At 37.0% G+C, this 15,423-nt stretch overlaps 1 protein-coding gene across 2 annotated transcripts in view; it reads left to right on the top strand.

Moving 5' to 3' along the window:
• Window positions 1–548: 548 nt before the first annotated feature.
• LOC130913303 (ephrin type-A receptor 6-like) overlaps window positions 549–15,423 on the top strand; it is a 97,301-nt gene continuing 82,426 nt past the window's right edge. The window contains exon 1 of one of the 2 annotated variants that reach the window (XM_057831796.1): window positions 549–1,030. In XM_057831796.1, the coding sequence (XP_057687779.1) occupies window positions 949–1,030 (82 nt within the window). In that variant the 5' untranslated portion in view covers window positions 549–948. The remainder of the gene's footprint in view (window positions 1,031–15,423) is intronic. The other variant, XM_057831804.1, reaches the window with a different exon arrangement.

Here is a 15,423-nt window from a genome sequence, read left to right as displayed (position 1 = left end):
TAACCTGTGTATCTAAATACATATCGAATCGGCTTCATGCCAGAGATTCCCAACCCTAGTAAAAACACAAAACTAATGTGTATACACAAGGATGAACACCTATTTAAAAGTTATAATAGTATATGTGCATTTCTTTAGTGTAATTATGAGGAGAGAGAGAGGAAATTATGAGGAGAGAGAGAGGAAAAAAACTGGAGGATTCCTTTGTTTAGGCAATCTCTGTACAGCGCGTCTACACTAGTAAACATGTGTGGTGTGCATATTGTGAATGAGCAACCAATCTGCTTGTCTGTGTCAGTGCATGCAGTCTCAGACACAATACAGAGCCAAAACAACATAATCCAATGCAGCTACTGTATAAACTGCACTACAGCATGGAGGCGTCTGGCTTCAAATTTCCATCTTTCACCCAAAAATAGAAACACGTTGTGACTCATTTGTTTACAGTATGTAAAGCAGAAAACGTGAGAAAAAAAACAAGATAAACAACATTGTACTTATCTTCTGTGAGTAGCAAGAGAGAGAGAAAGAGAGCGAGAGAGAGAGAGAGAGAGAGTGCGGTAAATCCGTTTATTCTTCCTTGTTCTGTGCCTCACTCATTTCAGCCTTTTGAATAAACTCATTCTAATGACATATGCTACTTTGCAATGAAAAGTTTGCCGTTGGGCTGGATTCCGAACGTGACAGCCCATCTTTTTATTTTGGAAGTTGCTCTTTTTTGCGCGCAATGTCATCGCGCGTCCTGTCGGCTCACCTCTACCTGGAGCTCCGGATGCACGAATAGCAAAAAGAACAACTCGTGTGGCTCAGACGACGACCGCGTGAGTGTGTAACTGTGGATACCCCTATTTCTTTTCATGAAAAGCCCACAGCTTTTATTTTGGAGAGTCTATTGAGGACTCCCAGCACAGCTTTCGCGCCTTCAGAGCGCACCTGTCGGACTCCACCATGTTTTCCTGTGGAAAATATTGCCTGTTTCTTGTTCTGCTCACCAAAAGTAACCTGGCCGACCAAGGAGTCTCCAATCAAGGTGAGAACGTTGTCGCTGCATCTTACTGGCCACAAAGGGTCACAAGATTTTACTGACTTTATTTAAACAACATCATGGTTTACTGCACTAACGTTAAAAAAAAAAAAAAAAAAAGTTTCCATATTAGATGCACTAAGATACTGTTGTTCATATATATTAAGCAGTTAAATCCTACAGGGGCTACATACAGTAATAATCTATTTCTCTCTTCACTATAGCACCAGTGGTGCGGTCATATCAACCAGTACACACACTTTACTGGATAAAATACAGTATAGAAGTGCAGTATAGGTCAGTATAAACAGCCTATAAATGTATGCATAAAAAAGGGTTCAAGAGAAATGAGAAATTATAGAAAAGTCCATTCATATCAGTAATTCAATTTAAAAAGTACATCTCATTTATATTATCTGATTTCACATTTGGGGGGTGGGGGGGGGGCTAAGAATCTCATATGCTGATTTAAAAACAGCAAAGTATAAAAAATTTCACATGATCAATTCCCCTAATTTTTTACAATAAAATAATTTCAATTGTTACGTACGGCACACGAAATTCTCATATATTAAAATGGTGAATATGGGATTTCTTTTGCTGTTAGCCATGTTTACTGATTAAAACAAATACAAAATATGAAATACAATTACGAAAATTTACATTGACAATGTTCCTCCAGGAATTTCGACACACCATCCTATATTTTTAGATGCACCTGCACTAGAATAGACAATTGAAAAATTGGCGCACACTTAACATTAACCTTCAGTTGTCCTAAGAACAATTACAGTTTGACTACCTCCATTTGGTTGCGCAGTGGTTACTATGTCTTCATCACAGTTATGAAGTGATTATTTGAATCTCCACTACATTCATCTCTGTGCAGTTTGCATGCGTTCCCTGCGCTTCACTGGGTTGTGTCACCCTCAATATGCTCAATTGGTTCATCAAAGGCAAAATTGTCCATAGGTGGGTGGATAACGTAGATAGTTGTTTTTCATTATGACATTTGTGATTGACTGACGACTGTTTGACCCTGGTACCAGCTGGGATAGGCCCCAGTTCTCTCATGACTCCAAATGAGGACATCCAGTAAAGATGGATGGGTAAATTGACCTGTGGTCCTAATCCTCTTTTTTCCTCCCCAAATATTTGCAAAAATGTGCAAGACAAAGCGTCATTGGTCTCCACAGGGATTTTCAGGGTTAAATTATGGAAAATGCAATGACATTGTTCTCCACCTCCAATGTCTTAGGGCAGAGAAACATTGTTCCTTTGACAGGCAATGTGAGAGTAAACGGAAGCCTCTGGCAACTTGTCAGCTCCACGGATGCTTTGGACCTGCCTTATCCCACCTCTGTGCCATTTTTGTAGATAAAGTATCAGACGTGTTGGCTTCCACAGTCCCAGAAGAATCCCTCTCAACCCAGTAGTAAAACATCAGGATTTCCTGTCACCTTATAGAGGTGAAATCTTAATGTAATAGGATTATTGCACACTTTTGCAGCATATTTCCAAACATATTTCCTCCAGAACACGCAGTGTGAGTCGAATATATATGAGGAAAGATTGGATATCATAATAATGTTATCGGCTGTGACTTGCGCTCGTAAGCCACACGAGTAAATGGTCTGCTTCATGTAAATCTCCCCTTGACATCTTCCACTTCTGATGTTGACAGAGGTCAGTTTAATATTCCTCGTCGAGGGTTTGATGTTTAGGATACACATTTTCAAAGAGGACAGACAGCTCCTTTCACTAGCCAAATGTCAGAGTCTCCTTCACTTCTTCTTAGTGTGTGCATCACTTTATGTAAGTGCGCCGAGTTTTCCCCACAGGATGCGCGTCTGCCTGCTTGCCTGCCTGTGCAAGAGACAAGCTTGAAGGCGAGGAAAGGCATATGGGAGAAAACTTGATAAAACTACAACGTGAGGAGTTTAAAATGTATTCACAAAGGGGCAATACTGAATAGGTGCAACGAGCCTGGAATATGAAGTAGGTGAGACATATTTGGGAAAAAAGTTTAAAGTATAAGTAGTTACTGTGTCACTTGTAAATGCATATAGGGTATTGTGTTAATAGTTGCACTTCATTAAAACGAATAGCAATAAATCAGTATGTTTAGCTGTATTTCATGTTGTCAAACCCTCAAAAGACAATCGTGTGTGTTCCCAGCTTATGTGTTACCAGTATGGCACACGGACTGAGGGATTTTACGTGGTGAGAAAATATAGTTGAATTAAACTCGAGTCTAACTGAATGCCTCACAAGGCTTCTAATATTAATTGTATTATAACATATGAAGTTTTGGGTTTTATGTCCAGAATTTCCAAATGTTAACAATTTTTAATATAAGGCTAAATTGAAACACGTTATCACTGTCCTGTCATTTAGAAAACCGAAAAAAAGATGTCATTTTAATTTGATAGTAATGAATAAGAGCAAATTACATGAGTGCTTTGCTTATTGTCTGAAGACAATTTAACAACGTTAAAAGAGAAAAACAAACAAAATTGACAAATGCATAATGTGTTTTTCATGAATATCACATTAAATGAAATAATAGAGCAATGTTTGACATAAATATAGACATACTCTGTTCATACCGTAGTATAACATTATATTATAATACAATTCCGCAGAAAATGTATTTAAAACAGGAAGAATTATCGACTACCATGGAAATCTTGCTTAAAAATTTAATGTGACATTTACTATCTAGAAATTAAATGCTCATACACATTGTGAACCCAAATTTGAAAGAACCAGATTTTACACTCCCTAAAATGCTTTTATCAAATTGTTTTAACAGTACATTAAGTAAAGACTATAAAGAATTCCAGCGGAAAACAGCCAGATAAAAAATATATTTAATACTCATTTGCTCTTTTGAATAACGACATGGCCTCCTAATTTAGTTTGGCATACATATTTGGAAGTGGCAGCTGCAATTCTTAAATCTGATGATATTTTGTTTTAGTGCAATCAAAATTTGGCACACAACAGCAAACCTCTGCTGGTGTCAACAGCTGCATCACATCCATATTTTGTTGTGTGTTTAAAAAAAGTTTTTAATGCATCTTACTAGAGCTTGTAGGTGCAGTGTTTGTGTATGCAGTGTTTGTCTGATTGTACTCTGCAATTTGGTCGGCGACTAGCCAATGGTTTGACTGCCTCTTCACAAGACACTTATGTGCAATGGAAAATTCCAACTATTGAAAAATAGAATGTGCTTGCAGCAAAATGATCCATAGATGCGTCACACAGTATTTATTTAGTAGTAAATATAGTAAGTAAGTATTTATCGAAAAAGTGGCCTAAACAAACAGAATTGTCAAAAATATTTTGATGAGAATAAGAACTGAAGTAATTTTAGGTCCAAAAATCATTTACTGTATCTTGACAAGGTTTATCCCAAGTCAGATGTGGTAAACCTTTTCTTCTTTCACTGCGGTTTTGTAAGCAGATAGTTATTTATATGTTGGTTACCAGGGGGCGACAATAAAAGAAATTAGCCACTGGCATTTGAAGTTCACGGGCCCCACTATTAAAACCACCGGCCCAGGTCAACGTGTCAGGTTTTGATCCCAATAATCACGAAAAAGAGCAATTTGCTTGAATAACATTTATTTTTTTTTATTATAGGTAGATTTAATGAAAAGTGCAGGAAAAAAGTGCAAAACCATGAATCTAGTGCAAGTAATGCTATTCCAATTCCATAATCATTCCATAATCACTCCAGTTCTTAGGAGCTCAAGCCTGCGAAAGGGCCCCCTGCCTCGGCAAAGTTTTCCTGTCTTCACCCGACTACCCTCTGGAAGTCTCCCCCGGCACGGTTGTCGTGGCAACAATTTAGAAGTCAAAGCGATGACTAAGGGAATTATGGCTAACAATTTTTAAGCTAGACCGTTGTTATGACGACATTATTTTCTCCATAGGCACGCGGATGAATTATCACATATTATGTACATACCATAGGTTTCATACACGCTAAGCTTTCTCTAACTCGTCTGCATATGTGGGCATTGATCTGCACACCTCACAGTAAACCTCATTTCTGGTCTCATTGTAGCCGACTAAATTCCAGCGGTCTCGCCATTAGGGCCAAAACTTTCTCTCCCTTTTCTTTTCATATAGGATTTCACTTTCCCTCAACTCCTCCAATGACTTTCTCTTTCTTGAGTGGTCTTTTTTCCTCTGGTGCTTGGCCAGGTGCTGGGAGTTACAGAAACATGCCGTCTTGTAGTATAATGTTAGGAGGGTACTGAGATATTGACAATCAATCAGCAGCTGTAATCATTTTACGCGCGTTGATGCGGAGGCATGCAAGTGAGCTAGGTGTGTTTACGCCCCACAGACAGAAACGGCTGGCTGCATAGACTGTAAGGTTGTTTTTAATCGGGATAGCGTAACGTCATGAAAACACGGAACCACGGGGAATTAATTAATGGTCGTATTATTTTCACTGGCCCCACCAGGTCAGTGGTTGGAGCATTCTGGTGGCCCTGACGGTTTTAAAAGTACGTCCTGGCCACCGGGCCAATTATATTGTCGACCCCTGGTCACACAATGACTTTCCTGTATTCTTACTCGTATTTTATGAATTATGTCGATTTAGTAGTCTATTTTAGATGGACCAAAGATTTTGTGGAAGTTCTTTAAACAAACAAGCCTGGTCAGAGCAGATCAATCCCTAAGTTCAATGATCACTATCAGTGATTGTTTCTCGCAGATGTAGAACAGACTCCTCCTCATTATCTTTGTATTTAGGTAGCCTAAATCAATCTAATTTTATTTCAATTGACTGATAGCTTTTAAACAATAGGCTCATGGTAGTATAAAGGATGTAATTGATTGGACGAGTTATATAACGTCGGTGAAACGTCGGTGAGTGTTCCAATCTTAATTGCATTGATTTTTTTTTTTTTCTGTCCTGAACAAGTTTGTGGAACGCCCCACCTCCTACCCCCTTATTTATTTATTCATCCTTTTGTAACAAAACGAAAGCCTTTTGGAAAACTTTTTCAGTTGTTCTTTGTTGAATGTCCTTCCAGAATTTGGACCTTCCCACGTTATATGTAAGTATAAAAAAAGTTGTTTGCAGAAATATTTGAGCAAGCACATTTTACAATGTGAAGCCGTGAACAGTCAATGGTGAGCATTCTGCAAACACTATTGAGATTCACTAAAATAATTTAATGTTTTGGAAATGTTATTGAGGTGTTATTTTCGAAATACAAATATCTTTATTATTGCAGGTTTCTGTGGTGTTAAACTGCACTTAATCATATTGAGGGAAGTTAATAATATTTGCCCTTTCCATAAAGTCAAATTAGGTTATCATAATATTAAAAATATCTGTCAGTATACTGATATATTCTTGGTTATGTGGATGATCCCAATATTATTTTTTTTGCATTTATCTTACATTTTCTATATGCAGTTTCAGACATTTCTTACTTATCAATTGCTACGCCTAGAAATTTGTTTTCATCGCTTCTATTTTTGTTCGTTTTTGTATGATTTTTACAGGGTACGTTATTTTTTTTCTTCCAAAGACTTAAAACTTTTTTAAAAAATTTTTTAAATCACCTATTATTTGTGTTTGATTAATTTTCCATAATGCGCAATACCTGTTTATGACTTTTCCCAGAGCAATTACCGTACAATAAATATCACAGCTAGTACATCAAAACACCAAGAAATTAAGTAAGTGAAGTTTCTAAAATACCTGTTTACCTTAAAGAGAATTACATTTATTAAAAACTTTCTCATTTCATTGAGCCCATTATCATTGTACTAGTATTAAAAAGTGAGGAATACAGTACATGATTGTTGCAACTGTTTTTAGCCAGATATAAATCTTCTGTTTATCATATGCTATGATGTAATATAGATATGTAACTACTGTATATCGGTTTGTCCTCTTAAGTATTATAGATATTTATTATATTTGATTTTCCTTTATTTTATACTGCTATTTGAGGACAAGTTGGCATTGCAAATCTGAATCTTTTCTCGATTGCCTTGGCTAAATAAGGTTAAAAATAAGTAAATAAAAACATATCGAAATAGTATCTATTAATCAATACTTTTTTTTGGGGTGTATTTTATATGTCGAATATCTCAAAGGTTTTCATGAGTTTTCGTCTATATACCACTTTTTGTACTGCATTTGAAATAAAACAGTGAAGATGGAAGGTCTACTTTCAGATTTTTGTGGATTTACAAACATATGTATTATATCTTATAATATGTAATGTAATTCATTCATTTATATATATATATATATATATATATATATATATATATATATAAAATACTCTATTTAAATTCATGAAGCCATCAACTGGGTGGAAAATGTAGTAAAGTGGGTGGATGTACAGTGCTTATTTCTTGGGTGAAAATTGTACACTGGGTGGGTGTACAGTACTTACCTTCTCTAGAGTATTCTTGACTTATGTTGATGTTGTAAATGTGTTTGCATTACCATTGCCAAATCAGCAGCCTGATCACATGCCATTAGAGTAGACTTTTCACGCTGAAGCCAAAAGCCAAGGCGGGTCATTCAGAAACTGAAACATCCGCAAACAGTTTGCGAAGACACTTCAACAAAGCACATGGATTACTGGAACCATGTCCTCTGGTCTGATGAGACGGGCGTGCTTTCTTGTGTACTGTCTTCAGAAGAGGCTTCCCCCTGGGGTGACAGCCATGAACACTAATTTGATGTAGAGTGCGGCGTATGGGCTGAGCACTAACAGACTGACCCCCAACCTCTTCAATCTCTGCAGCAATCCTGACAGCACTCCTGTAACGAGTCACATGACAATTTGGAGGGAAAATGACAAGCAGTACTCAATTTGGACATTTAGGGATGTGCATTTTTCATAGGGGTGCACTTACTTTTGTTGACAGGGGTTAAGATATTAATGGCTATATTTTGAGTTATTTTAAGGGGAAAATCAATTAACTCTATTATATATGCTGCACATGGACATTATATAAGATCTATTAGATCTTATATAATGTCTAAATATAATAGATCTATTATATAAGCTGCACATAGAAAAGTTTCATTTTGTCAGCGTTGTCCCATGAAAAGATAAATATCTGCAGAAATGCGAGGGGTGTACTCACTTTTGTGATACACTGTATATATATATATATATATATATATATATATATATATATATATATATATATACAGTATATGCATATACATATACATATATATACATATTATGGCTGTCAAACGATTAAAATTTTTATTCAAGTTAATCACAGCTTAAAAATTAATTAATCGTAATTAATCGCAATTCAAACCATCTATAAAATATGCCATATTTTTCTGTAAACTATTGTTGGAATGGAAAGATAAGACACAAGACGGATATATACATTCAACATACTATACATAAGTACTGTATTTGTTTATTATAACAATAAATCAACAAGATGGCATTAACATTATTAACATTCTGTTAAAGCGATCCATGGATAGGAAGACTTGTGGTACTTAAAAGATAAATTTTCGTACAAGTTATAGAAATTCTATATTAAAACCCCTCTTAATGTTTTCGTTTTAATAAAATTTGTAAAACTTTAAATCAAAAAATAAACTAGTAGCTCGCCATCGTTGATGTCAATAATTACACAATGTTTCTGAAATCCATAAAATCAGTCACACCAAAGCACCAGCAGAGGGCGACATAACACCAAAAACACAAGTAACAAGTGCACATGACTCTGTGCTGTCATTTTAATCTGTTTGAGCGGGGCACGTGCGTTAAATGCGTCAAATATTTTAATGTGATTGATTAAAAAAATTAATTACTGTCTGTTAACGCGATAATTTTGACAGCCCTAATATATATATATATATATATATATATATATATATATATATATATATATATATATATATATATATATATTCAATTCAATTCAATTTGTATAGCCCTCAATCACAACAGAGGTCTCAAAGGGCTTTACAGAGGCAATATGATACACAATTAGAAATGAAGCAACAAAGATGAATAGATACAGTTCAAGTCCTGGGTATCCCCTATCCTTAAGACCCTCCATGCCGGCAAGGAAAAACTCCAAAAACTCCAGAGTCAATTGGGAGAAAAATGAGAAACCTTGGGGAGTACCACAGTCAGGAGAGATCCACTCCCAGGACGGATAGACAGGAACCCCAGAACGGCTAATGGGAATTAGCAAGCGAAATTGTAGTCCGTAAAAATACAGTGGAGTAAAGGAGCAAGAAGAGGTCCCTCTGGTCAGATGAGACGGGGGTAGCAGCGAGGACGTCAATCCAGCCAGGGGTCCGGACAGTCAGGAGGCTGCAGCTGAAAAATAGCCCCTCCCCAGGGGGAGGGGGGAAAGGGGACACCGGGTGACTAGTGATGAAGAGACTAGACAACTAGATATTAACATTGGAAAATAGAAATAAAGTAAGACAAGTGGTAGGTAGAGTAAGAAAAGGAGATAGAACTCAGCGGCTGTACTGCCCCCAGCATTATAGCTTCTAGTGCAGCTTAAACTAAACTGTGAGTCTACTCCGACTTCAACTAGCCTAACCATAAGCTTTGTCGAATAGGAACGTTTTTAATCTAATCTTAAATGTGCAGACTGTCTCGGCTTCTTTAATACTAGCTGGAAGCTGATTCCATAAAACAGGGGCTTGGTGGCTAAAGGCTCTAGCTCCGACAGTACTTTTATAAACCCTGGGAACTACCAGTAGACCTGCATTCTGAGATCGGAGTGTTCTGTTGGGGCGGTATGGAACGAGAGCATCGGTGAGATAAGATGGCCCCAACCCATTAATGGTCTTAAATGTAAGAAGGAGTATTTTAAATTTAATTCTAAACTCGACCGGAAGCCAGTGAAGTGCCTGGAGCACAGGGGTGATGTGCTCTCTTCTATTGGTTCCTGTTAAAAGTCTTGCTGCTGCGTTTTGGACTAGCTGAAGACCTTTTAGAGAGTTTTTAGGACAAGCTGCAAGTAGGGAGTTACAGTAATCCAATCTCGATGTAACGAACGCGTGAATTAATTTTTCTGCATCGCTTTTAGATAAAATATTTCTAATTTTGGCAATGTTGCGCAGGTGAAAGAAAGCCGTTCTACAGGTTTGTTTAATGTGTGCTTTAAACGATAAGTCAGGGTCAAATAAAACTCCTAGGTTTTTAACTGTGGCGCTGGAGGCTACACTTACATTGTCCAGAGTGACTATCTGGGCAGATAAAGAGTCTCTAGCACTTTTCGGGCCTATTATAAGGACTTCTGTCTTTTCAGGGTTAAGTAGAAGATAGTTAGTGCTCATCCAGGTATTTATATCTCGGACGCAGGCGCTTAGTTTTTCTACTTGCCTGACCTGCTCAGGTTTAATTGATAAATACAGTTGTGTGTCGTCAGCGTAACAGTGAAAGTTAATGCTATTTTTTCTGATGATATTACCTAGAGGAAGCATATACAGCGTAAACAAGATGGGCCCGAGGACAGATCCTTGCGGCACACCATAACTAACTCTAGAGTACGATGATGATTGCTGGTTTACATTGACGAACTGGTACCTATTAGATAAATATGATTTAAACCAGCATAGGGCTGCTCCTCTAATGCCTATGTCACATTCTAATCTCTGCAATAAGATATTATGGTCGATTGTGTCAAAGGCTGCGCTCAGGTCCAGCAGAACCAGGATTGAGACTAATCCAACGTCAGCGGCAAGTAACAAGTCATTAGTTACTTTAACTAATGCGGTTTCAGTGCTATGATGAGCTCAAAAGCCAGACTGGAACTGTTCAAATAAACTATTGTCCTGAAGGTGCTGACAGAGCTGTTTAATTACCACTCTTTCAAGGACTTTGGAGAGAAATGGTAAGTTAGAAATAGGTCTATAATTGGCCAAAATATCAGGATCAAGAGTAGGTTTTTTCAAGAGCGGTTTAATAACTGCATATTTAAAGGACTGCGGCACGTAGCCAGTAACTAATGAGGTATTTATTATATTTAAGATAGTGTCAATAGTTACATATATATATATATATATATATATATATATATATATATATATATATATATATATATATATATATATATATATATATATATATATATACATATATATATCAACCGTTAAAGTTGTCAAAATTGCTCCTGTTATTCCATAATTTCCCTTTTGTCTACTTTCGGCATGTGAAAGTTTTAAAACTATTTTAAAGATAGATTCAACTCAATATTTTACCAATTTAGGAGTATTTTAGATAAAAATGTAATTAGGTTTGCTTGGAAGGTTCGCTACAACAGCCTTGCAGGGAAGTGTACTGCTTTAAGATGGCGGCCGTTTACTAACGCCAGCATCTAGCTTTTTGCAGATGTGCTGCAACGCTACCGAAGCTATATTGCATCTAGTCCTATATAAATGATATCTATTATCCATTATGTGGATGTACTTGTAGCAGTTTTTCGGCAGCAGTCAGGTATGTTGTTGTGTTTTTTTTTATCTCGTGGCATGAGTTGAGCTAGAGCCGTGAGTTGAGCATTGGCATTACCCGATGATGTTTAGCTACTCTCGCTCCGTTCTTCCTCATTGCGTACCGAAGAGCGCGCAGCGCGCTGAGTGTGTTGTACTTCCTCTTTACTTGGCATATTTCAATAATCGGAATTTGGATGTTTGTGAATCGTTCTTGAATCTTCCACGGCCGAATCGCGAATAATCTAAGAATCGGAAATTTTGCACACCTCTAATGTAATGTATGTGTGTATAATGTACAGTGGTATGAAAGAGTATATGAACCTTTTGGATTTTAAAAAAAAATCTTTTTTACCTCTCTAAGTATTCTGCGCTGAACTCTTGGTCATCTTTGGTGGACGGCCACTCCTTGGGAGAGAAGCAACAGTGCCAAACTCTCACCTTTTGTAGACAACTTCTCTGACTGTGAATTGATGAACATCCAGACTTTTAGAGATGGTTTTGTATCCTTTCCCATATTTATACAAAAACACAATCATTGATCGTAGGTCTTCAGACAGCTCTTTTGACTGAGCCATGATGCACATCATCACATTTTATAGTGGGCAGGACAGCTTTAAACAACTCATCAGTTGCCACGTTTACATGGAGCCAAATATTCCAATTACAATCGGAATATTTGTTCAAACCGAATAAATGTGTTCCATGTAAACACCTCATTCGGAATGAACAGGCCCAAACCGAATGGAATTTCATTCCGATTCACAGGGGTGGAATATTCCTTTTCCCAAACCGATTAGAAGTAAAATTATATCATATAAACAGGGAAGCGGAATGGTGTCTGGTTGCGTTCTTTCTGCGCATGCTCCGTACTGACGTGGTGACGTCACTCGGTGACGTAAGTAACGTCACTTTCAACATGGCTTCCAAGCACACGCACAGCGCACCCACACAACTTTTTAAATGAACAGCGTATCATTCTGAAGTTTTGTTTCCACTCGAAAAGTTAAAACAGCAGCTGATCTGACGATTGAGCTCCATGTTTTGCAACGTGACGCTTTGTTTTGATTAATATGCGCATGTCAGACGGCAGTTGTCAAACGTCCTTTTGGAATAAAGGCAGTCACATGTAAACGCTGGATCGGAATAGATGAAGTGACATGTAAACAGCTGATGTGAAATTTCCATTCGGAATGATTTGAATCGGTATGAATAAAAGTCAGCATGTAAACGTGGCTATTGATTAGGCACACACCTGACTTAAATTGTTTAGTAAAAATTAGGGCTGTCAAAATTATCGCGTTAACGGGCGGTAATTAATTTTTTAAATTAATCACGTTAAAATATTTGACGCAATTAACGCGCAAATGCCCCGCTCAAACAGATTAAAATGACTGCACAGTGAAACGTGTACTTGTTGTGTTTTTCGGAGTTTTGGCGCCCTCTGTTGGCGCTTGGGTGTGACTGATTTTATAGGCTTCAGCACCCACGAGCATTGTGTAATTATTGACATCAACAATGGCGGGCTACTAGTTTATTTTTTGATTGAAAATTTTACAAATTTTATTAAAACGAAAACATGAAGAGGGGTTTTATTATAAAATTTCTATAACTTACAAGTCTTAGGGTTAGGGTTCTATCCATGGATCGCTTTAACAGAATGTTAATAACGGTAATGCCATCTTGTTGATTTATTGTTATAATAAAGAAACTCAGTACTTATGTACCGTATGTTGAATGTGTATATCCATCTTGTGTCTTATCTTTCCATTCCAACAATAATTTACAGAAAAATATGGCATATTTTATAGATGGTTTGAATTGCGATTAATTACGATTAATTAATTTTTAATTCATTTAATACAAAATTGTTAGGGTAATTTTTATTATATTACTAGGATCATCCCACTGCCAGAGCACAGTGGGGGTGGTGAGTGAGTCACTCATGGATGCAAGTACCAATTTAACCACTGAGTCCTGCGTGGCCAGATTGATATAAACTACTCAATAGATCTGCTTGTATTTCCTCAGACGAAGCGGCCAGCAGTCGTCAACTTTTAGCAAAACTTTCTCCTTACGTCAGGTAGACGACAAGCTGTGCCGACAAATGCACCGCTTTTTAAGGGAATGTGAAAGCACACCCTCATTGGTGCTAAAAAGTTGCCAGTTCTCACACATATTACCAGCGCATCTGGCCTTCTTTCAGATGTGAGTGTCTGCCCCTGTTACCAAAATGATCAAAACCTGGTCTAAAACAGACTCACGCTGGTCTCAATATCGATGTATGAAAAAACGGCCATAGAACTGAAAAGCTATCGTGCTTAACTACATAAACAAAATGGTTCAAATATGACTCAAAGTACCCCAACTCTTGTTCAAAACTATCAGTGGTAACAAATATTTTAAATGATTACCTTATTTATTTGTATTTCTTATATATGGCTTTTCCAATATAATGCATTCAAAGCAGGTAAAAAGGAAATTTCAGTGCTGTCTGTGGTAGACTACTAACACTTGCATCTGAGTAGAATGCAGCAGAATCTGTTCCGCTAAAAATAAATCCGTCCATGACGGTATAGAATAGAACCATACTGGAGTGCATAAGCCTTCCAAAATCCAGTTTGTGATAGTAGCAGTTCATGCTTAACTATTTAAAGTACGTACATATTTACTGCAAAATATAAAAATCAATTAAATTTGGCCGACAGCCAGCAGGGATTGGCTCCAGCACTGTCACATTCAAGAGGATAGGAGGCATGGTAGAAGAATGAATTAATTAATAATACCTGTCCTTTTATATTTATTTATCGTACTGTAAATCACTTAATATTTTGCAAATGGAACCATGGCCATATGACAGTAATGTCATGTTACCAAGAATCTCACTCATGGTAATAATTAAACAAAGTGTCTAAACAGGTTATTTTCTTGTTAGTAGACGATAAAAGCATTTTTAAAATGATGAAATGTCATGTACACTTCTTGCCTGCCTGTGTTTCGGGTGTTTTGTCACCACCTGCTGGCGTTTCTGTCTAATTAGTTTTGTTAAATTCTAGCACTTTCTGCTGACGTAAACATATGTCAACGCGAGCTTATTGCGAATAGAGAGACCTAATGAACAAGCTAACAGCTACAGCCAGTGGTTAAGCCAGTTTTTGCCTTCTCGCCACATTGTTTGTGCCTTACACAAGCATCGCTTGTGAGGTATATTTTTCCTTTGTTTTATATTCATGGGTGGAGTATATTTGAGATGTGTATATTCTGTTTTGTTTGCATTTGTGGTTGTATGCGGTTACATTATTTAATTGCTTGCAAGCTGTACTACCAGTTGCTATTCAAACTGATGTGTGGTGTATACTTCGCTTTATTTTGTGACTATATTTCATATTATTGACACGTTTTGTTTTCAGTTTTAAAAAGAACTGAATTATCTTGTGAGATGATGACCGAGGTAAAGCCAATTAAACTTTACCCCTGGACTGACTTCTCTTTAGAGCCTGAGTTGTTCGCTAACTGTCGATCTGTCACATTTATATGTTTACTTGTATGCATTTAGAAGCCTTTTATTCTTAGTTAAACAATCATGCATTCACATTCTGGTTAGTTTTAACATATAGCATTTGGTCTCATAGAATTAGGCCCACTTGATCTCTGTTAGTCTATTCAAGTCTTTGATAATCAAATAATGTGAAGTCACAGACAGCCCTACAGAACTGTTGACCAGTGGTTTGAATGATGAAAGTAAACGCCCATTAGATTGTAAAATGTGAGATACATATTGGCGTCAGATTCTGAAATGTGTGTGCCTCATTCATTGAAGCTTGTGCTGATTGTTTGTTTCCACCCAGAGACTCAGTATTTGTGTGTCGACGTTTTTCTTAAAGCCTCCAGAACCGAAAACGAATACGCAGCGTTG

This window comes from Corythoichthys intestinalis, chromosome 1 (assembly GCF_030265065.1).
Source record: "Corythoichthys intestinalis isolate RoL2023-P3 chromosome 1, ASM3026506v1, whole genome shotgun sequence".
In the NCBI taxonomy this organism is placed as follows: Eukaryota; Metazoa; Chordata; class Actinopteri; order Syngnathiformes; family Syngnathidae; genus Corythoichthys; species Corythoichthys intestinalis.
The sequence above is the reverse complement of the archived record's forward strand: the minus strand, read 5'-3'. Positions and strand labels throughout refer to the sequence as shown.